The 23996-nt window shown below is 40.9% G+C and overlaps 1 protein-coding gene across 1 annotated transcript in view; it reads right to left on the bottom strand.

The window, feature by feature from the left end:
• Positions 1 to 23996, bottom strand: part of COLEC12 (collectin sub-family member 12) — a 294512-nt gene that overhangs the window by 64949 nt on the left and 205567 nt on the right. The window contains exon 5 of the mRNA XM_006867297.1: positions 851 to 973. Coding sequence (XP_006867359.1) covers positions 851 to 973 — 123 coding nt within the window. The remainder of the gene's footprint in view (positions 1 to 850; positions 974 to 23996) is intronic.

Below are 23996 nucleotides of genomic sequence, written 5' to 3'. Positions count from 1 at the left end.
TCCGAAAGGATTTCTGGTTCTGTGTTTTGGCCATTTGCTCAAGCCACCTTGTCCTGTTTCCTTGTGTGAATTGAATGTTGCTTCTCAAATATTGTGGTGTTATTTTATTTATTTGATGATGGCATGTTGGTTTCTTTTGCTTTGTTTTGCTATATCCAGGAGGTCAGAGTAGAGAAGTTACTCTGCTTGCTAGTTTGGCAGCACTGATGTGCTCGTCACCTGACTTCTGATTGGTGTGGTAGCAATTGAGAGTGTGGGCACTGCTCTCTCATCACTGTTCAAGTACAGCATTTAAGGGTGGACTGGGCAAATATTGGTCACCATCTGTCATTGACCAAGTGTTGCAAATGTGGGTGGTGGCAGTCACCCAGTGGGTGGGGTAGCTGTGCCTGAGTAACGTGGATGCAATTGCTGCATCCTGTTGGATTGGGGGGTTAAAAAAGGAAAAGTGGGTGAAGAGGAAAAAAGGTAAGGGTGGTTACAGCAGGGTAGATCCCATGCTGCAGACTGCAGAAGCAGCTGGTACTTGGCACCAGATCTGCAGGAGTGTGTGCTGCCAACCACAGAGCCTGCCAATCTTTATATTAGTAGGCTAGTGCTTAAGCATTTGTGCCACCCAGAGACTCTGCTACTCTTGTTGAAATGAGTCAAAAGGAATGACTACTGTTTCCCTTTCAGTTCCCACTGCAGAAAGAAGCTCAAGATACAAAGATGGATTTTATATTGTTGCTAAGTTTGCATCTGAGTTGTATTACTGAGAGACTTCAAACTTGGAATGATATTTAAAAAAAATGCTTAAATGAATTAAAGGAAACTTGGTATTTGGAAACAAAAATGAAAGCCTACTTACCTTTGTATCCCAAAATGGCTACTGTGATTGTTAGCAAGGCACATAGAACGTATAATAATATGATAGAAAACTTCAGTGCCCAGTTATTTTTACACTTGGTACACTGTGTTCCTTCCTGAATACCTGTAAGAGAAGTCAAATTTTAGTAATCACAACCATGTACATAATTTCAAAAATCATCTCTTAATTTTTTACTCAAATATTACAGTTAAGAATAATTTTTACATATGTCTTATTATACTGAGTTGTATTTTTAAAGTAAACATTTTAAAATCACTTCAGTAACACATGAACTTCAAATACTACTGTTAGCTTGCTATAAATGGATTAAATATGACTTAAAAATAGCAGTCTCATAGAATAGAGTTTCAAATTAAATCCATTACGGTAATTATAATAATAGTTTCAATAAGAATCTCTATATGACAAAAGAGTTTAGACACTCAAATCTGCTTGTTTTAGATAATACAAGATCTATAGAAATTCAAACACAACAACAAAAAATTGTAATTTGTCCTTTGATGTTTGTTTCAGTGGTGAGCTGGAGCTAGATTTTCTTGGCTTGCAAGAGCCAACTGCTGAAGTTTTAGGAATTTTGGTAGCTGGTTGTTAATGAGTTAGTAGACTGAAATCAGCTATGAAGGGATTATTTACACCATGGAAAATGGAAGACACTACAAATCAGTACTTTTTTTTTTTTTCCACATGGAGAAGAGTTGGTTTGTCAGAATGCTACTGGTTGTGAAAAATGACCTATAGTAAAAAACACCTGAAATGTTATGATTAAAATACCCAATTTATAAATATTTGACTGCTCATTACATATACACAGATAACAGACAATGATTCTTATTTATCACAGTGGTTTGAATAACAACTACAGAAACAATAGAAAAGCTGGACTCTTTTGATGAGAAGAAGTACATTTTTACTGCCAACAGTTCAACTTTTGAAATGCATTCTAGTCTAAGTGGTAAACCACCATTCACTTCTGCAAGTGACTCCAGACACTAACCCATAAAAAGAGAGCTTTCTATTTGATTGATTAGAAACACAGAAGACAAAAGACTGTGGGCATTTTAATGCCAAAATCACATTGTAAAGAGTATCAGAAGATTCCTTGTTTGCCTGACCTGTTCCCTTGTATGTGTCTTACTAACAATATCCCCCAGGGAACAGCATATAAAGAGCTGATCGCCAGTAATTGTGCCAAGTAAGTTTTGGTGGGTAAGTCATGCAGATTAAGCTACAGCTGAAATTTCTCTCTTTTGGTTTGTAATTGTATGCATAGTGCCCTTCTTCAATAAAAAGAGTTTCTCAGTTCTATTTAATGCAAAATGAGGGATGAAACAACATATAACAATGATTCACATTTAGCTTTCAGGTTCAATCAATCCCTTCTCTTCTGGGCTACAGATATGGGGGATCTAATTTGTTTGTTTCAACATTTAAAGCAGTGGTTCTCAAACTTTGGGGTGCATCATAATCACCTGAAAGCCTTATTAAAACACAACGTCTCACTCCTCCGGGGACGCTGGATAGAGGCAAACTGGTTCAGTGTTTGACATACCATCATAGGCTGTCCTACAATACAGCCTCTAACAAAACTAGGCTGTCCTGAATCCCTGGCAATAGAATTGTTTATCTCTATACCAAGAGGGCTGGGTAAAGCACCAAAATCTGCATGCGGTTTGTGCTCAGGCTGACCTTCGAGGGGTCCGTGTTGTGAGACCTAGAGTTTTCATGAGGTTGTCCAAGACAAAGAAGCGTGTCAGCAGGGCCTATGGTGGCTCCATGTGTGCTAAATGTGTCCGTGACAGGATCAAGCATGTTTTTCTTATTGAAGAGCAGAAAATCATTGTGAAAGTGTTGAAGGCACAAGCACAGAGTCAGAAAGCTAAACAAAAAATAATGGAGCTTTGTTGAATAATAAAAAGGTCAAGTGTCTTGTTAAAAAAGGAAAAATAAAATAAAACAAAACCACAACATTTTGAATTCAGAAGATCTAGGAAGAGGACTGAAAGTGTGGATTTCTAACGATAATCCCAGGTGATGTGGATGAGACTAGCTTGGGTACCACACTTTAGAACAGCACTTTTCAAACTTTAAAGCACTGAAAGATCTCAAGGGGGAGCTTATGAAAATGCAGATTCTGATTTGGTAGGTAGGAGGTAAGAGCTAAGATTCTGCACGTCTGTAAAGGTCCAAGTGATGCTGGTCCAAACACCATACTTTAAGTAGCAATGTTGTTATTGTTATTAAGTACCGTTGAGTCGGCTCCGACCCATAGAGACTCTGTAAAGGGTTTCCGAGGAGCAACCGTTTAGTTTCAATGCCGGTCATGCTAGTCAAAACTTTGGTTAGTCAATTATTTGAGGGTGAAGCTGTAAAGTCAGACTCACTGGTAAATCAGCTTCTTTGCATCATGGTGTCTTTATCTCTCTTACTCCCTTCTCCTTTCTGCTCTACTTCTTTAATAGTTACCTGTATAGTTCCATGCTTCGTGTTCAAAACAATCTCTGTACTAGCCCTGGAAAATCAGATCTCTAACTACTAACTACCACCTGCCTTTCTTAGTCCTTTTGTGACTCGTGGAACACAGATTGCTCACCAACATTTTGGGCCTCTCAGAAGGAGTTCTGGTGGTGCTGTATGATAAGCACTGGACTGCTAACTTCAAGGTAAGTATTTCAAACCCACTAGCTGCTTTGCAGGAGAAAGATGAGGCTTTCTGCTCCTGTAAAGATTCACAGCCTTGGAAACCCTATACATAGTTGCTATGAGGTCAGAATCAACTCAATGGAAGAGACTTTTCCCCCAGGTTTCTTGGGAAGTTGCTAACCCAGTTATAATACATACTGGAATTATAACTGGTGGGAACCAGTATTAACTCCATGAATCTGAAGAAATGGGCTTCATTCCACCAATCCTACCCCCCAAGTCCACTTGGGACATATATACATCAAAATCAGTATCACCTCAACATTTTTTCCCTTCATTTCAGCATGCTTTTCACTACTGAAAATATATGGTATCAACAAAAAATTCAAAGCAGAAATAATTTGGTCATGGAAGGGTTAATTCCATCCCACCTAAATACCACTGCTATACCAGTCCCCTCAGGCTGTTCACCTGAAAGACACCCTTACACTTCTCTCCAACTCTGTCACTCACCAAGCTCTATTACCCTTTCTTTGGGATGTTTTTTTTATCATGATCAGCATCATCTGTAGATCGCTGATGTTTACTTACTCCAGGTTCTGAGCTAGGTATTTTCCACATAATAATAATCCATATGATAATCCTGACTGAGGCATGGTAATGAGAACTGAAATGTTATCCTGTACACATCATGGCCCAAGGTCCAATCTGGTTCTTTCTGACTTTCAATGTGCCCATTGTGCTACGGTATCTCTCTCCGGTCAGCTCTCCTATCTGTTTCTACTGCCAGCATCCTAGTGCAAGATCTCTAAATCTGAACGGAAACTTCCTTTTCCATTCCCACTGGAATCCAACCTCACCCTGTACTAAAATACCGAAGTCCCTCATGACATATACATGACAAAAGACAAGAGAGAAACAAACCTTCATCCTCAACTACACATGAAACCACACACTCACTACTCTCTCTCTCTCACACACACACACATACACACACACACACACACACACACACACACACACTCATTCTTTCTCCATCTACTCCAGCTCTTTACCTGTATTCACCCAGGTTCTCTATAATCTGACAATTTAAAATAAAACAAAGATGCTGTACATCCAGTTAAGAGTGAAAATATTTCTGAAATTGGGAGAGTGGGAATTCTAGGAACACCCACAAACTTGCCACATTCCATATTCAGAAACAATGAACTTGTTTTGATGGCAACTGTAAAGCACAGAAGGATGAAAGACACATAGATGCTAGGTTGGTCTCCTATGGGAAGATTGGATGGCACTTATACGGCTGACTAGGGGTGTCCCTGCCTTTGGATTTTAACACTGTGATGGGTGAGCTCTTTATACCTCTCCATTAGAAGAACCTCAGAAGATTTGGTCAGCAAGGAGATGAAAAATAGAATCTGAGGGTTGGGAGGTTGCCAAGAGGCATCTGGTCAAGCCTCCTTATATTACTGGTAGGAACAGTGAGGCTGGTGAGGTGAAGTCCCAGGTCCTGACTCCAGTGCAGGCTCTTCCCCTCCATCCTTGCCATGTGTTCTGGTGCTCTGTTTGCCACCGGACATCTTGAGCATGTGGTATTAATGTGTGGATCCACTCCCAGACAGTTGTCATTGGTTCACATTCCGAAGAGCAGGGTCACTTCCTCATGATGTGCACTTCTCACTGCCGACTGTATCAGCACTTAATCAATATCAGATGGTACCACTCAGCCTCCCTTTTCCCTTGACATACTTTCTCTGTCTTGTTTTTCCTCTTCCTGGAGACTTATTTTTAATAAGAATTCTGTTTTATCTTCCCCTGTCTGCCCTCCGCTGGGAGGACATCTGGCCAAACATACTGATGCCTACTACAAAGAGACCCTGCTGGCTCATGTAGCTGGGGACCCTCCACCTTGAACCTAGATGGCCACAGAAAACATTCGAGAAAGACATTCCCGTTACCAGCCTTTGTACTGTTTGTTTTCTTAGCATTACTTTGCAGAGACTTGGGACTTTGTTCCCATGGGGGAAAGGAAGGGAGAGGGAACCCATCTGCAGAATGCTGTGGATAAGAGATTCCAGCTCAGGAAGTGAGGTTCTTTTGTCCCATACCTTCAAGAGATCTGGCTTATCAAAAACCCTGGCCAAATAATACATTTGTAATTTAGCAGGCTGCAGGCAGAAGCGCCTGAATGGCCCATGCCTTTCCACTGGTTGACTCTCTTGAACTCCACTCCCTTCTTGGCTTGTGTTTTGTATGTGTTTTCCAGTGTCCAAGTCTTTGCTTTATATATATATGTTGCTGTTGTTGTTATGTGCCGTGGAGTCGCTTCCGACTCATAGCGACCCTGTACAGGGTTTCCGAGGCTGTAAATTTTTACAGGAGTAGAAAGCCTCATCTTTCTCCCACAGAACAGCTGGTAGTTTCGAACTGCTGACCTTAAGATTCGCAGCCCGATTCATAACCACTACGCTACCAGAGCTCCTTAAAATGAAGTCATAGACAACTTCAATCTTTTTTCCACTTAATATGCATGATCTTATGTTTTGGTCTAGTGGTGAAGACTTTTTTTTTCATATATATATATAAAATATATAAAACATTGAAGGGCCAAGCAGAGCCAGAACCATTCTGGTTAAATCCCTGAGGATTCCACGGAAGTTCAGAAAGGGCTGACAATTTGGTCCCCAGTGTCCAAATTCAAGTTCTCCATGTTGCCAAGTTTACAATAACACATGTTTAAAGTCAGAAGTGTGGGATTGTGGGTGGTGAACTGGCTGGAGAGAAGAACTGAAACACTACAGGGATGACAGAACTGAGGGCCAGAAGAATTCACCAACACAGAGAATTCCTTTCTGCTGTGGTTCTCCATCAAGAGCCCTCCCAAGTGTTGTGGTTCTGGCACCAATTCGATCTGTTTTCTCAATATTTTTGGAGGAAAAAAAAAGTCTCCCCCACTATCAGATGTTTGTGCCATACACCATCACTGAAAGAGGACTCATCTGTTAAATGGATAAATGCCCATCAATTCCCTTCCTCTTTAGAGGGAGGCTAGCACTGGAGTGAATAGAGGGGGCACTTCTGGGCTATCTTAATTATCACAACTGCTTGGCTCAGTGGTTTTGCATAAAGATCATGTTACCAAAGAGAAGCTTCAAAAAGCTGGGAGATTGCACAATCCAAAAAACCACAAGTGTTGATCTGAGATTTGCAGTAACATTTTTCATGTGGTTTTTTTATAGTTATTAATCTACTGCCTGGTGGTATATTTTCCCATAAGCCCCTGAGAATGATTTGGCTCTAACGATAAAACTGATGATTCAAATAAATGCCTCTAATTAAAATGCCCTCAAAAGCAGCAGAGCAGTAAGAGTTAACCTCCTAGTTGGTTACGTGAATGCTTTGCAATATCACTAGGACAAAACTTAAATAAATAAAATGCTTGATCCCACAAATAATTAAGCTTTTCTTTATTACAAAGGCCCTTCACTAAATGATGGGATTTGAATTTAGTTTGTAATTTTGTTTTTTATTAGTAATTTAGCTCTCCAAATACAAATCCCAGCATGAGACACTTCATATGCCAAGTTTCCTAGACTAACTGGAAATTTATGAAAATGGGAGCAGGATAGAATTGGAAATAAAATCACTTTCTATGCAACAAAAATAAGGCCTCATGGCAGCTATGTATCATGAAGATGTATTCAACCCATAAAAACTATTTAGAAGTAGTTTTATGTATTCATGTTAAATTTATATTAATAATCTGTCCACTTACCAAGGAGATAGTTTTCTTTAACTCAATAATTTTCATATATATATATATATATATATATATATATAAATGAAAGTTTTGGTTTGGTTTTAAAGTTAAGGGGAAAAAGATTAGGTATAATTTATTTAAAATTTATAATCTACACCCTGCCTACGAATCTTGGTGTAGCCCTGTAGGACACAAGGCTGTTTGAGCCACAGGGTCGGCAGTTCAAACTCATCAGCCACTCCTTGAAAACCCTCTGCTGAGTCGCTGTGAGTCAGAACCAACTTGATGGCACTTAACAATAACAACAACAATCTGTTGTTGTAGGCGAAAGCCAAACGTAACAGTCTCACTTAGTATCCATGGTTATCTGCCAGGATACATAGTGTCTCCAAAGAATGCCATTACTTTCTCTTTGTGGTTTCTGTAATAAGAAATTCTTTATTACATGAACTGTACACAAATGCTTTCAATTTAGAGGAAAACGAGTCCTTGCTTAGTGAGGAGCTCAACCATCCCATCTCTTACATTTGCTGGTCCCAGCTGGCCCCTTGCCTCTTGGCCTTACTGCTGTTCATTTTATTTCACCGGCACAGAGCAAACTGTCAGCAACCTGATGATACATTTTAACAACACTGACTACTTCATTATCTGGCACTACCACACGATGTCTTTGTGCGATGAAGCACCGAGTATTTTCATGAAAAGGACTTTTGACTATTCAGCTTCAGCTTGGGTCCTCGGGTTCTGCTGCATAACTGAGCGGAACACAGGTATTGGGAGGAAGGCTGCTACCTGTAGGTTTAGTGGGAAAGAGTTTGCTACTGATACAAAAGCAAAGAGAAAGTGTGTATGGTGGCTGCTGGTACTGAGGCAATTATGAAAATGAAATGGTTCACCAAGCCTGGCACTCTTCAGATACTCTTGGAACTTCCGAGACTGTAATCAGAGCTATGATACCAGGCCTCTGCTTCTCCTCTGGAACTGTGCCGAGACCCTTCCAGACTGAGGAAATTTCCATGAAGAAAACATGCTACATTCTAATTAGAGCAGGATTGGCATTGTTAAATCATCAAGTGCCTACTCATAGTGACCCTATACAGGGTTTCCGAGGAGCAGCTGGTGGGTTTGAATCACCAACCTTGCCATGAGCAGTCCAGTGCTTATCCTACAGCACCACACCGGGACTTCATATAGAGTTAATTTATTAACAGTTTAAGCTGTGACCTGAGGCACTAATCTATAAATTTTCTGATATCATATATCATATAGCCTAGTTGTTCTTGGTGGGGGTTGTGTGTCATGGAGTCGATTCCGACTCATAGTGACCCTGTGTAGGGTTTCTGAGATTGTAAATTTTTACAGGAGCTGCAAGTCTCATCATTCTCCCTCGGAATGCCTGGTAGACTTGAACTGCTGACCTTGCAGTTAGCAGCTCTACGTGTAACCCACTACGTAACCAGGGCTCCATAGCTTAGTTAGGGTACTCTCATTTTAAAACTATTTTTAAACGTTTACCATAGAAAGTTTGAAAAAACTTAGAAAAGCAGTTGTTAGGTGCTCGTAAGTCCACTCTGACTAAAGACCCGGTTGAGGGTTTCCAAGGCTATAAATCGTACAGGAGCAAAAAGCTTCATCTTTCTGCTGCCGACATCTGGACATCTGTGGGTTAATGTGCTGGACTATAAAGTCACTTTGAACCTCAAGGTCACCAATTCAAGCTCACTAGCTATTCCTTGGAAACCCTATACAGAGTCATTATGGTCGGAACTTACTCAACCACACTTAACAACAGCAATAGTCCACTGATCAAAAAAATCTGTGGCAGAAGCCATTAAGTGTCTACTCGAATCTGTCCTTTCCATTCATAGAACTAGATTAGTAAGTAGGCATGTGGTTATTAACTGGCAATTAAGTATTACCAAGTGACCAAGTTCTTACCAACAGCTACCACAAACCACCCAGATGTTTCCCCCTCGGCTGTGGATACAGATGACATGGGCCTAAAGATATTGGACTTAAAAGATGGTAAAAAAATTTCTGAATTCTTGAAGGACTGTAGAAGGTTGTCCTGTCTACCTCAACACACACCCCAGAACTGTTACATGATCAAGGAATTTCTTTTGGCTTAAAATCCACTGAAATTTTGGAATGAAGTTGCCACCACAGCAAAGTTGAACCCAACAACATTAACCTTGAATGCTATTCTAGTGTGTTTCCCTTCAATTCTTTCTCTACTTTTTTTTTTTTTTTACTTTTTTTTTAAAGCTCATTTAGATTTTATATCATATTTATGATAATAAATATTGGTCTATGTTATAAATCCTTGTTATAATTTAATGGCTATAATATAGCTGGTTAAACCATAATTCACTTAATTATCTGAAAAATTATTGACAGTCTGTTTCTAATTTTGTGTCTACTTTAAATAATGCTGGAATAAACATTTTGTGCAGAAGCCTTAAAAAATGAAGAAAGAAGAAAACATACTGTACAAAGCAGGCAGTTTAGACTCAGTGTGTAAGAAGTGTTCCATCAAAATAAACGGGAAGAGAAATGCCCTTTCAAAAGTGGATGGACCAGCCTTTCACGGAAATGAGCAATGGAAATCAGCCTCCAGAAGGCTAAGTATCACAGGTCTGAGGTTTTGGTAAGCTCTCAATCCTCTGACTTGGCTGTATGACATACTTCAAGGTTGGCTGATAAGGTCTGAGAGCCCCTCAGAGGGCTCATCACTCAATGGTGATGGGATTTTGGAGTGGGGTGGGCTGGGAAGAGCAGGCTGCTTTATTTCAAGGCAACTTATGAAACACTCAGGGGGGCCTTGCTCAGTTTAAGTTTGAAATCAAACCAAGTTGGCTGCCCTACTGAGTTTTCTTTTGAAGTTCCTGCTATAAAATAGAGCCTAAGAAGCCTGTCTCCAATGGTTCAATCATCTATGGACCGAAACAACTGCCAGTGGGGCTCAAGGCAGCAAGACTGGAGTGAGACAAGTTAGCAATAAGGAAGAAGGTAAAAGAAGGGCTTATTAAAGGGTAATAAAAAATCACCTCTTGTTTTTCTTTTATTAATCTATATGTGGAGTACATTAACAAAATAATTCTTTTTACTAATATGACCTTGATCCCATGATCCAGACCCTCCCCCATCAGTATTTTCTCTGTTGCTATAGTAATTAATGGACACAAGTGCTTCAGTGGAGATCCCAAGATGCTCACCAGCTAGAGCCTCTAATCATGAAGATTCTTGGATCCTCATGGCAGGTGGAGCATTGCTGTCATTTAGGCCAAACTACATTTTACTGGTGAGGAAATGGGATCAAAGAATACCACTGCCCCATCTCAGGAGACAGGCCTGGCTTGAAGACTCAGATTTCTGGAATACCAGCCACAGATCTTTGGATCAACCCCTGCCCGCTCTACCATGCTTCTTCTTACTGTCATTGTTGTAACTATAGCCCATTTATTCATTTAGTCAAAAAATAATTATAAGCGGCTACTAAACACCATGCGGTGGCATACACGGTGAAAAAAGCAAGACAAATATCTCTGCTCTGATAGTAATGAGTCCTATAAGACATTAGGACTTACTCTTATAGAACTTATTCTCCAGGGGAAGGATATTTTAATATTTTAGGAAGTGATACATATTGTGGAGAAAAATAAAGGAATAGGTAAAAGGCATGTGGGAGATGAGGTGGATGACAATTTTAATCAAGGTGGTCAGATAAGGCTTTGCAGACTAACATTTGAGAGAAGATTTGGAGTGTGGAAGGAAGGGGATCTGGGCCCAGTGCTACATACACAGACTAGGTCACTACGTCCCCCGAAGGCCTGTTCACTCCCACTCTAGGTCTTCAGATCTGCCTTCCTTCTTCCAGAAAAATTCTTCCCTCTCTACCAAAGGAATTCCTTCCAAAACATATACACACATTTCCCCTTTGACAAATGGATTCTTAGTTAGCCTTGCACCAAGCCCAGCTGAAAACCCCAGTACCCATCTGGTTTAATGGCATAAATCTGTATCTACATGTGGATTTTTCAAATAATTTAAATGACATCATTCTGGTTATCTCCTCCAACAGGTATAAAACCAACTGCCATCAACTCAATGCCAACTCATAGCGACCCTAAAGATTAGAGTGGAACGGCCCATGGGGTTTTCCAAGGTTGTGATCTTTGTGGAAGCAGACTGACACTTCTTTTTCCCACAGATGGCAGGTGGGCTTGATCTGCTGACATTTTAGTTAGTGGCCAAGCACTTAACCACTGTGCCACCAGGGCTCTTTTCCTATCGATACAGTGATTTTATTTCTCTGCAGAATTGCTTTTGTCCATCTCTAAACAAACCAGTAATTTACAGTATTCTGCATATTTTGTAAATAACATCACTGGAGTATGATCGTGGCAGTGGGAAAGCAGGGTCCATCACTCTCTTATTGAATCTCCCTCACACACGTTGGGACCACAACACTCCCCAGCCCTTAAGGTGTGGAGGATTCTACCTCTGTGTTTAGCATTCTCATGACAGCGACGTGCTGATCTTCCTGTCCTGTGGGCCAGGGTGGTTATAGTCCTGGGAGAGGCATCTGTTCAGGAGTGTGAGTGTCAAAATGTAGATAAGTGTAACCACACCTTCTTTCCATAGAACTCTGGACACAGATGCTGCAGGAACCCATGGACTGAAGGAAAAGATTTTGTTTTTCTCTACTGGGGGTGGTGGTGGTGAGAGGGTGGGTGGGGGATGCAAAGTGAGTTACTAATTAAAGGGATGTAAAACATTCCTTAGACCCCCTCCCAGACTGAAAAGAATCCCCAGATTCCAAAACCACACAGTATTTCTGCATTTAAAAAATCTCTCCCACTCACAAAACTAATTGGGACAAAGATGAGAAGAATAAACCAATAAGCCAATAGTTGCCTTGAGTTTTGTTGCTTTAAAAAATGTTTCAGGTAGCCATCTGTCTGTCTGTATGTCCTACTGGGGTGGTCTACACTTTGTTATGGTACTGGAAGCTATGCCACCGCTATTTAAAATACCAGCAGGGTCACCCATGGTGGACAGGTTTCAGTGGAGCGTCTAGAGTTAGACTAGGAAGACCTACTTTGTACATGAGGTCACCATGAGTCAGAGTGACTTGATGGCAACTAACAAAAGCCGAGGACTTGATACCTGCTGTTGCTGAGAGGGACAGATCTCCTTTAATGACAGTGTACTTGGTGTTCATCACAGAAACAGTGTTGGGGCATGTGGAAATTATGCAGTGGAGCAGGTGCTGCAAAAAAGACTAAATCCACGGCCTCTCACATAACTACTTGATTTTTAAGTTTCAACCAACAAAACTAGTGTTTTGATGGGGAAAAAAAAAAGGCTTCAATGGAGATGAAAATATCAATCAGGCTGACAGACATTCTTCATTCCTCTATGAACATGTGCTTCTTACTTTCTTCAAGTGAAGGCTATAATTAAGGACACTCAGAATTAAGGCAAACTGAGCCAGGAGAGGGCAACAGATTTGGGTTGGTATTTTAAAGTAATTATCTGTTCTGCACTGAATACCATCTCAGTTCTGAGCCTAACTGAGAGATGAGTCACTTAACTTGAAATGACCCAAATGAGGGAAGGTTGGCAAAGAAAAAATGAGGGCAGTGGGAGGCAGCTATTTTACATACTAATGCCTCACAAAGGTTGTAAAGGGACACCTGGCCCCCAGATTCAGAGAAGAACAGCTCATTCATCAGCTACATACTTGCTATTAAAACTGGACACTCAGTGGTGGAGAGAGGAAAAACCTCTTCAGGGGGCAGGCAACTATGGCTTTACAGGTCAAAGAAAAGCAAAAGTAGAAAATCATGAGCAAAAATGTTATAAGGCATACAATGAATTATAATTCCATTTAAAATAAATGACAGAATATACATTTATTAACTTTTTAGGCTTTTTTAAAGACTTCATTAACAATTGTGTTAAATTTAGAAATTTGTCTAAAATGTAAATAATTAGATAAAAAGTTGGGTAAGTATAGTTGTATATGCACATACAAGGTAACTTCCTTTAGACAGAAGAGATGTGAAAAAGAAGGATTCCTGAAGGAAACTTCTAAGTCACAGTTTTCCATAGATGTAGCAAGCAGAGTTTACTGGAGCCAGTATATGCTGACTAGCGAGAACCAGTTGTTTACGTCACTTTGCAAGCCTATGTTCAGTGACTTTGCAAAGGTAGCACAAAACTGGTCATAATGGAAGCATTTACAATGAAGTCAGCAAACACCATTTCAAGAATTTTTCCTCCCAAATAACTTTTTGTTAAAACATTTGCCAAGACACCACTCAACAACCCAGTGCAACTGACCCATGACATGATTTGTTTAAACTAATTCATACTACTTGATCCATATGGAGCAATTACTGGAGAAATTCAGGATTGCTGGCACCGTTATGCCTGGATATGGTAAGGATCATACTGGAGCACTGTTCCTTTTCTTCAAGGTTATATGGATCTTATATGAATGTCTATGTTGTTGTTGGTAAGTACCATCGAATCAGTTCCTGCTCATAGCAACTCTGTGTAAGGTTTCTGAGGAGTGGCTGGTATGTCTGACCTTTCAATTAACAGCTTATCCTATAGTGCCACACCAGGACTTCATGAGTTCCTATTAGTAACTACTAAGAATTTGCCTTTGTTGCCAGCTGCTGTAGAATGGGCCCCAAGCTCATCGAGACCCCATGGATAATGGAAGAAAATGCTACAGATTGGACCATTGTGATCCTTAGGTTTTTCATTGGCTGATTTTCACAAGTAGATTGCTAGGACCTTCTTTCTTCCTAGTCGGCCTTAGTCTAAAAGCTCCACTGAAACCTGTTCAGCATCACGTAATATACAAGCCTCCACTGACAGATGGGGAGTCCTGGTGAGGCGCTGTGAATTAACGCACTGTACTGCAAGGTTGGTTGAAACCACTAGGTCGGCGGTTCATCAGCCACTCATCAGAAACACTATACAGAGTTGTTTTGAGTCAGAACTAACTCGATGGCATTTAACAACAACAACAGCAACTGACATACGGGTGGGAGCTGTGATTGAGGCACACTGGCTGAGGAAGCACACTGGCTGGTGACTAAGTCTCCCGCACACAAAGCAGGAATTCGACCACAAAAGCACCAATGTTCATATTCAAAATAAAGTATTTTGAATGAAAAACATCCATGGAAATGTAATAAACTTAAAACCATAATCTCTGTAGGGTAAGGTTAAGTTTAGATTCCCAATGCAGTTGAGGATGTTTAATGCTCAATTCCTACGTGTCTATTAACCTCACACTTCACAGCATAAACACAAGGTTTGACTTAACTCTAATTACCCACCCTAGAAGTACCTCTCTGATATGTCACCCACCTGGTTAGTGTGGCAAGGTGAAGAGGCACAGACCAGGTGAACCAATCTAAGCACAGAGAGTTATGGAGGAGACATTAGGATTCATATGAATGAATCATCATGGAGGAAGAGATTTTGAATCACAGCCCTCAGCCTGGCAGATAGTCTCATTGCCTCTTAAAATCATGCAGGACTTAAAACTTCACGTACTGGACAGAACAAATCCAAAGGAGTAAAGGAGAGGGAAATTTTCTTATATTCATGAGATACACAAATGTTTGCAATACCAATAACCTGTCTGTGAAATCGAAAAAGGAAGGCATGTGAAAGGCACTGGTTAAGTTGTTCATTGCTGTTGTTAAGTGCTGTTGAGTCGATGCTGACCCACAGCGACCCTGTACAGTGTTTCCAAGGAACCAATGGAGAGTTTGAACTGCTGACCTTCCGGTTCAAACTGACCTTGTGGCCAAGTGCTTATCCTACAGCACCACATCAGTACTCCAAGCTGTTCATAGTGAAGGTGGAGGGTCTTTTGAACTTGAGCACTTATATTTAACAATCACAACATTTCCAGGAACATGACAATTCTGGGGATAAGTTACCAATGGTCATGAGAAAACAGAGAATATGAGAGTGGGTCAAGTGGATGATACAGAATTTTTAAGGTGAATTCAATGAACTGTATTTCACGCTCAAATAAATTAATTTTACTTCCCAAATGAACAAACAGCTCCTATTTATCCAGGTTTTAAACTGGGTGTTGTTGGGTAGTCTATGGAGTTGGTTCCAACTCTTAGCAACCCTGTTTAGGGTTTCCAAGGAGCAGCTGGTGGGTTTGAACCGCTAACCTTGCGGTTAGCAGTTTAGTGCTTATCCTACAGTGCCACCCTAGGATTCCTTACACTGGGTAAACAGACTGAAAGAAGAGATTTTGTATGAGGGCTTAATGGCATTGTCTAACTCACACATAACTGAAGTTTTTCTATACTATCCCTGTGAATGCGGAATTTGCAGTTAGTGTCACAAGGGATTCAATTATATACCATATTTTGCTTCTAATTTACATCCTGTATTTGTTTGCATTAATTCCTATAAACTGTGTACTGTTTAGACTCTAAAGCTTGTTCATTCCTTGTCATTCTTTAAGGCATCCTAATGGAAAAGAATCCCTTCTGAGGGAGGAAGAAGGGCTCTCTGCTTAGGCAGCTTCTGTCCAGGGTGATGGAAAATCTGGAAACAGACAGTGGTGATGGTTGCACAACACAATGAATATAATTTTCATGTCACTGAGCTGAATATGTAAAAAATGCTAAAATGGCAACTATTTCTATATATGTACACAGTTTAAAAAAAAATTTAAAGAATCTCAGTTAAGAAACAGAGCTTGCCTTGAGTGGACCACCACACAATGGAATTCCAAGGGAAGGCTTGCCCTGGTTAAGTGGACCAAGGAAGGACACCCTTTTAGAATGGTGTCTAAAACAAGACCTTCCTGTCTGAGACAACCAAGTCTTCCAACCAACCCAACTGTTGGAAAAGTAACTTGGATCTCAGGTCCTACTCATGGAGTGTCACATCTTTGGAAACATAAATCCGTTGCTATCAAGTTAATTCCTATTCATGGCGACCCTGTGTTCATCACAGTAGAGCTGTACACTCCAAAGAGGTTTCAATAGCTGATGTTTCAGAAGTAGATCAATGTGTCTTTCTTACAAGGTACCCCTGGGTTAGATCTGAACCTCCAGCCTTTTGGTTACCAGCCAAACACATGAACTGTTTGCTCTGCTCAGGGGGGTTCCTTGCAAACACAAAGACAGCACTATTTCATGACCATCATATTATGCATAGCCCTGATGGGGAACTGAAAAAGAAGGATTCAGTGATTCACAAAAAAATCTGCTACTAAATGAAGAATAAGATGACATCCGGACCTAATGGGTCTAGCTACTATGCAATGTTCCTTCTTGCCAGAAAGCCGTTGTATTAAAAGCAGCACAGCTAGTAACGACAATCAACACCTGGAAATACAACCTACTGGTTGCCCTGAAACAATGTTATTTTATACAGTACTTAGGGGGAAACAACACCTAATAAACAACACCTAGTAAAGCCCAAGAACATATACCACAATAAAAAGGGAAACCTCACTTACAACCATGGTTATGACATTGCTTATAAAATTAGAAATGCTAATTTATTTAGGGTAATACAGAACCTCCAAATTACTGCATGATTAGAGTTACTAAATTTTATCTACAGGACTGTTGCACAGAAGTCAATCTTCTTGACTTTGAACTTGCTGGGAAGATCAGTCCATGTTCACTCCTACTTACTTGCCAGACACGCACCACAACCAGGCATAAATTATACAAGAGAAATGTTTATTCAAGTAGAGTTGGAGAAGTCAGGGGCTCCGTCTGGGGGCCAACGTAGGGCTTGTTTTTTCAAATGCTGGTGGCTCTTGCTGAACGGGGCTAGGGTAGGATGGGAAAGATCGTGGAATAGGAGACAGAAACTTTTTTTTTTTTAAGAAAAGAGAAAAGGCTTATGATTTTCTAGGTAGACTAGGCAGAGATGTGACAAGAAAGAAATGACAATAAACAACAGGCCTCATGAAACAGACTCTAAGGACAGCTCTCTTCCATGGGCTATTTGTGCTCTCAAAAGACTGTACAACCTCAGGTAGAGTAGCTAAGCTTCCCTCCCAGGGATACAGAGATGATAGCGATTTACTTCTGTTTGCAATACGAACAGGTTCTAAAGAGCGATGGGAATGGAACAAAATGTTTGCATTTCGTAAAGTTATTTGGACATCTAGTGCAAAATTAAGCAAATATGTCAGGGTAAGAATTGAGTACCAGTCTAACTTCCAGTGTTAAGATGAGATGATTTTTATTTCTAGGCCAGTTAGCCTAGAAAACTAAGGTTGTACATCTGCACACTTGGCCAGCAGAGTGTGAATGGGTTTCCATTCCATTTCTGTCCTTCACAGGTGCCTGTGACCCAAAGGCAGCTCCATCCACCTGTCCTGGGCCCCCTATTCTGTGACACCATGCTTACACAGGGAACGCATTTGTATGTGGTATCTTCCAGAATTTTTTCCCAATCTCAACTGCCCTGCTTCCACCCACCCTCATGGAACACAACATAGGTAATAAATGAAGATGCCAAATTGACTCAGTTTATTTTCAGTCCACTGTCATTTCTATTAAGCCAAGCACCACAGCCTTGAAGTCCTGAGCCCAAGCAGGAAGCAGATGATGGAAATACTTGAAACTGGTGCAGAAGTAGGGGCAAACTAGAGTTTCCTATAACATTTTGTGGAGTCCTGGATGAGTCAGAATTGACTAGATGGCACTTACCACCACCACCAACATAACATTTTGTAGGGTGCACATGAAAGCGTTACTTACTGATATTGGTTAATGTCAATTCATACAATGCTGAGTACTTAGGGATTTAATTATACACCTAAAACTACTTTCTGCCAGGGGAAACAGTCCTGATGCCTCATGTGCAAAGGGATCCATTTTTTGTCTAAAAGCCTCTTCTATCTTTAAAGACGGGAGCACAGGTGGTGCCATACACTAAGCACTGGACTGAGAACCACAAGGTCTGCTGTTTGAGCCCACTTTCAAAATGAGGCTTTCTGCTCCTGTGAAGACATAAAGCCTCGGAAACCCTGTATGGGGCCACTATGAGTCAGAACTGACTCAATGGCACTTAACAACAACATCTGTAAAGAGGAGTCCTAGTGTGACACTATAGGGTAAGCACTGGACTGTAAACCACAAGGTTGGCAGTTCAAACCCACCAGCCACTCCTGGGAAACCCTGGGCACCATGTAACAACAACGTCTTTTAAGAAAGTAGATATTCCAACTCTTTAGCATAAGAAAATTAATCCCTCTGAAAAATGAGTATATTTAAGTTAGAGAGTAAAGCTCTCCTATAATCAGGATATAATGAAAAAAGGTGATGTTGGTGGACACACAGGCAGATTCCATTGTGAGAACAGATATGCTTTCCTCTTTTTTATTTCCATCTTGATGATGAAGGTGATTTTTTTACACAATTACGAACAAATAAACAGACTTCCATTTTGTAATCTACACTGCTGATCTCATCTAAGACATACCTGTCTTCCCTCTTCAGGAGGGAAGAGCTGAGACCAAACAGTGGGGGAACAAGCCATGTGGAAAACATGGAAAAGGATTCAGACAGGATCAGAACTGCTTCTTTATCTGTACTGATTAAGGGTTTTTACCAATTCCTTTGTGAGGAGGAACTGGAACCTGATACCAAAACCCACCATATGTCCTTTAGAGTTTATGTATATAATTATGTACCATGAAATGGGCATGGTTTGCATTCCAGAGTGTGGGCTTAGTCATTCTTTGCAAATCCTCTTGCTGACTACTTTAAGTCCTAGCTAGTTACCAAACTTCATCGCTCACACTTCGGACATATTGTCAGGAAGGACCAGTCACTAGAGAAGGATATCATGCTTGGTAAGGTGGAGGGTCAGAGAAAAAGAGGAAAACCCTCACTGAGATGGATTGGACCAGTGGCAGCATCGATGGACTCAAGCGTGGCAACAGTAGTGAGGTTGGCCCAGGATCGGGCAGTGTTTCATTCTTCTGTGCATAAGGTCACTATGGGTTGGTACTGACTCGATGGCACCTAACAACAACAACAACAACAAAGAGCCCCTTGGAATCCCTGGGTGGTGGAAATGATCAATGGGTTCTACTGCTAACCAAAAGGTTTGAGTCCACCCAGAGACACCTCAGAAGAAAGGTCTGGCAATCTGAAATATCAGTCATTGAAAATCCTACAGAGAATAGCTGTACTCTGATACATGGATTCACCATGAGTTACAGTTGTTATGTTAAGCACCACTGAGTTGGTTCTGACTCATAGGAACCCTGTATAGGCCTCTGAGGAGCATCTGGCAGATATGAACTGCTTTGTGGTTAGCAGTCCAGTGTTTATCCTACAGTGCTACAGGACTTCAGCCTTAGGAAGAGCGCTTCTGTGGACAGATAGGTGGACTGGGTAAAATACACTATAGGTAGTCCCCAACTCATGATGCAGTTTTGTTCTGACGATGCTGTTGTAAGTCATCTCATTAAAAAAATTTCAGCTTTCACTGTGACACCTTTTTTTTATCAGTATCTTTTTGAATCCAATATCGTTAGTTGTCTTTGGGGTTGGAAACATTCCATGTAAACTTACAGGTATGATGACACCTGAAAATTATGCACTGTATCACTGTTGTTGTTGTTGTTAAGTGCCGTCGAGTTGATTCCGACCCATAGCGACCCTGTACAGGGTTTCCGAGGCTGTAAATCTTTATGGGAGCAGAATGCCTCGTCTTTCTCCTGCGGAACAGCTGGTAGTTTTGAACTGCTGACCTTGTGGTTTGCAGCCCGATTCGTAACCACTACGCTACCAGAGCGCCTATGTAGTACATATTACTAATGATGTTGTTAAGTGCTATCGGGTCAGGTTCAATATAGTGACCCAGTATAGGGTTTCCAACATTGGTGGGTTTGAACCACCAACCTTGAGGTTAGCAGTCCAGAGCTTATTCTATAGCCACACACCAGGGGTTAAGCACCTAAATACCTAAAGCCTGGGCTGTTTTTGGTACACTAGCATACCAAAAAGCAAAAAAAAAAAAATGAATGCTTGAATGGCTGTAAGTGCAGATAGTTGTAACTTGAATATAAGTCAGGAACTGCCCATTGTAATGTCCAGGGAAACAATCTGAGAACACTTCCCCTCAAAGAATTCTGCCCGACATATGCATGGTCAGTCCACCTCCATGTGAACAACAAACAACAGGCATACTGAATGCAGACCCTGAGTCTAATACCAAAGATGCAATGTACCAACACGGCTTTCTTGTTGTTGTTAAGTGCCATCGAGTTGGTTCCGATTCATAGTGACCCTGTATAGGGTTTCTGAGGAGCAGCTGGTGGGTTTGAACTGTTGACTACTGTAGTCTAGTGCTGATCCTACAGGGTCATATCAGGAGTGGTTTTAGGCATATACAATTCTATTCATTGTACCTCAGTGATACTGCTTCATTTCCCTGTTAGAGTTTTTTCTTTGTTCCCCCTTTTTATGCTTTGGCCTCTTCCTTCTCTTGCATGTGGGCCCTGTCCCATCAGAGACCCAGGACAAGGACAGTAACACAAGTTGAGGGGTTGAGCACCTAAATACCTAAAGCCTGGGCTGTTTTTTCAAACTTGGCTGGTGTACATGTCTGTAAAGCACAGTTAGAATTGGAGGTGTTTCCACAGCAACGAGAAGCACAGGAGTTGGAGTGATCTAATACAGAGGATGATTAGTTAGCTTCACTGAGCAAGGAGGCAAAACAGACCTTGAGTGATAATAGACTTTGATGGTCTCAAAATATACATTCCATCATTTCTATGAGACCACAATTTATCTTTCTATCTTAGGCATACTCTAAGTAACATTACATATAATCTGTACAAATCATGTGGAAGAAGCATCTGATCTCCTCTAACATCATAAAGGGCATATAGAATCACCATAAGCATCAGCCCAAGGCTGATTTTTCTGAAGTGAAGGTCAGAGGTACCTTTTCTCCCCAACCTTTTTATCAATTCTGAAACCAACTGTCCCTCCTATGGAACGCTCCACTTTCCTGCTAGGCTAGTGTCATTCTATTGTACATAGGGTTATCACAAGTCAGAGCCAACTCGACAACAACTAACAACCACAGTAAGTTCATGACTTGTCTGTCTGTCTGCTGGGTTCAATAATTTATTGCAATGGCCACTAGAGCTCACAGATAATACTCATGAGTACAGTCCTCAGTATGGATTGCACTTCAGTTAAAGAAAATGAGAAACATCACAACTCGACCAAGAAATAATATGATAAATGGAGAAAATACTTAACTTGTCAAAGATTTCATGTTTCTTAGACCCACAGTTAACATTCACAGAAGCAGCAGTTTAAGAAATCAAGACATATTGCCTTAGGCAAATATGCTGCAATGGAATTTTTTTAAATGTTAAAGATTACAGATGTCAGTTTGAGGACTAAGGTGCTCCTGACCCAAGCATAATATTTTCAATTGCCTCATATGCATGTTGAGATTAGTAAATAAGAAAGACCAGAAAAGAATTTGATGCATTTGAATTATGGTGTTGGAGAAGAATACTGAAAGTATCATGGACTGCAAGAAAACGAAACAAATCTGTGTTGGAAGAATTACAACCAGAACGCTCCTTAGAAGCAAGGATGGTGAGACTTTGTCTCTCATACTTCAGACATGTTGTTATAAGGGTAAAGTCCCTGGAGAAGGACATCATGCTTGGTAAAGTGGAGGGTCAGCGAAAATGAGTAAGACCCCCAATGAGATGAACAGACACAGTGACAGCAACAATGGGCTCAAACATAACAAACCATTTTGAGGCTAGCACAGGACTGGGAAAGGCTCCTTTCTGCTGTACACAGGGTCACTATGATTCAGAACTGACTCAATGGCACATAACAACAATATACCAACCTAAGTGGTGCTGTAGGATAAGCACTCAGCTGCAAGGTCAGTTTGAATCACAAGGCTGACGGTTCAAACTTACCAGGTGTTTCCCGGAAACCCTATGTTGTTGTTGTTAAGTACTGTCGAGTCAGTTCTGACCCATATCAACCCTGTATAGGGTTTCTGAGGAGCAGGTGTTAACTTTGAACCACTGACCTTGCAATTCAAACGGCTTTGCAGTCTGGCGCATTAACCTACAGCGCCGCACCAGGACTCCAGAAACCCTATACAGGGTTGCTATTAGTCAGAATGGACTCAATGGCACTTAACAACAAGATAACCATGGCTAGAATGGTCACATAAAAGTGATCCACTGCGTCGTAATATCATGTTGGTCCTTGACTCACAACGACCCACCCCATGTGTTACAGAGTAGAACTGCTCCCTAGGGTTCTCTTGGCTGTAGTCTTTGTGGAAAGAGTTCATCAGGCCTCTCCCCGCACCCCCAGAGCTTCTGGGAGAATTCACACTGCGAACCTGTAAGTTAGCAGCCACTTGAAAATGCCTGAGTCACCCAGACTCCTGTAAGTATCACAGATCCTTAATATTAGCGAACTAAGATCCTTTTTAAAATGTGAGCATTTTAAACATGCTTACACATAGGTTGGGGAATGAAGTGGCTCCACAGGATAAGCACTGGACTGTGAACCACAGGGTCCACAGTTCTAGCCCACCAGCTGCTCTGAGGGAGAAAGATGAGACTTTCTGCTCCTGAGAAGATTTTAAAGCCTTGAAAATCCTATACAGGATTACTGTGAGTCAGAACTAAGTCTACGGCACTTTACAACAACAAGAACACAGGATAAGGCACTAGCATATCCAATTTGTAAATATGACCTGAAAAAGTAATTCAAGAAACAAGTAATATGAAAGCTCTGCTCTTTCCCCCAAAAGAATGCACACAGACCTATACTTTGATCTAGTTTCAGGTGATTCACAGGCTCAAAATGCCTTCAGCTGAACATGTGATGCAGGACTTCTTAGAGGGCGTATACAATTTTCCCCCAGTGGCCTCCTGTTAAGATGTGCAGCCTGAGAAACCCCATTCAGGGTCACTATGAGTCGGAATTCACTAGAGAGCAATGGGTTTCCATTTTTAAAGTTCTTTACACCTGGAATGCTTTCTAGCACGATGATGGCAAGACTTTGTCTTGCCGACTTTAGACACATCATAAGGAAAGACCAACTGCTGGAAAAGGACATCATGTTTTATAAGTAAAAACAACAGAAGCCCTCAATGAGATAAACTGACATAATAGCTACAGTAATGGGTTCAAATATACCAACAACTATTAGTATGGGGCAGGAATGGGCTAGGTTTTAGTCTACTATACATAGGGCTATCATGAAACAAAGCCAACTCAACAATAACTAACAACAAAGTTAGTTCACTAGTTGTCTGTTAGTCTGACATACTTCATATCTACCAATGAGAGGACAATCCCATTTACAAACATCTCTTCCCTCACCCTTTTCCCCTCTTGGTTTTAATGGCCGGCTGACCCAAGCAACGCTTATCTGACGCCTCTAATTAATTCAATACAGCAACATATATGGCTTGGGATTGTAGAACACAGCTGTCTATGCCATTAGTTAGTTAATAAGTAGCATCATTAAGACATTCTAGTGAAAAGTGACCAAAAAGGACAGAACCATCCACAAAAAGGGAAGAGGCTACACACAGATCCAGGGGAAGTTGGAGAAAGTTCATCTGTGATTAAAATCAACAAGTACAATGTTGACAGTGGAGGCCCAGATGTCCCATTAAGA

The sequence above is a fragment of the Chrysochloris asiatica genome, unplaced genomic scaffold (assembly GCF_000296735.1).
Source record: "Chrysochloris asiatica unplaced genomic scaffold, ChrAsi1.0 scaffold00103, whole genome shotgun sequence".
Classification (NCBI taxonomy): domain Eukaryota; kingdom Metazoa; phylum Chordata; class Mammalia; order Afrosoricida; family Chrysochloridae; genus Chrysochloris; species Chrysochloris asiatica.
Note: the sequence above shows the minus strand (reverse complement) of the source record. Positions and strands in the feature narration are given on the sequence as shown.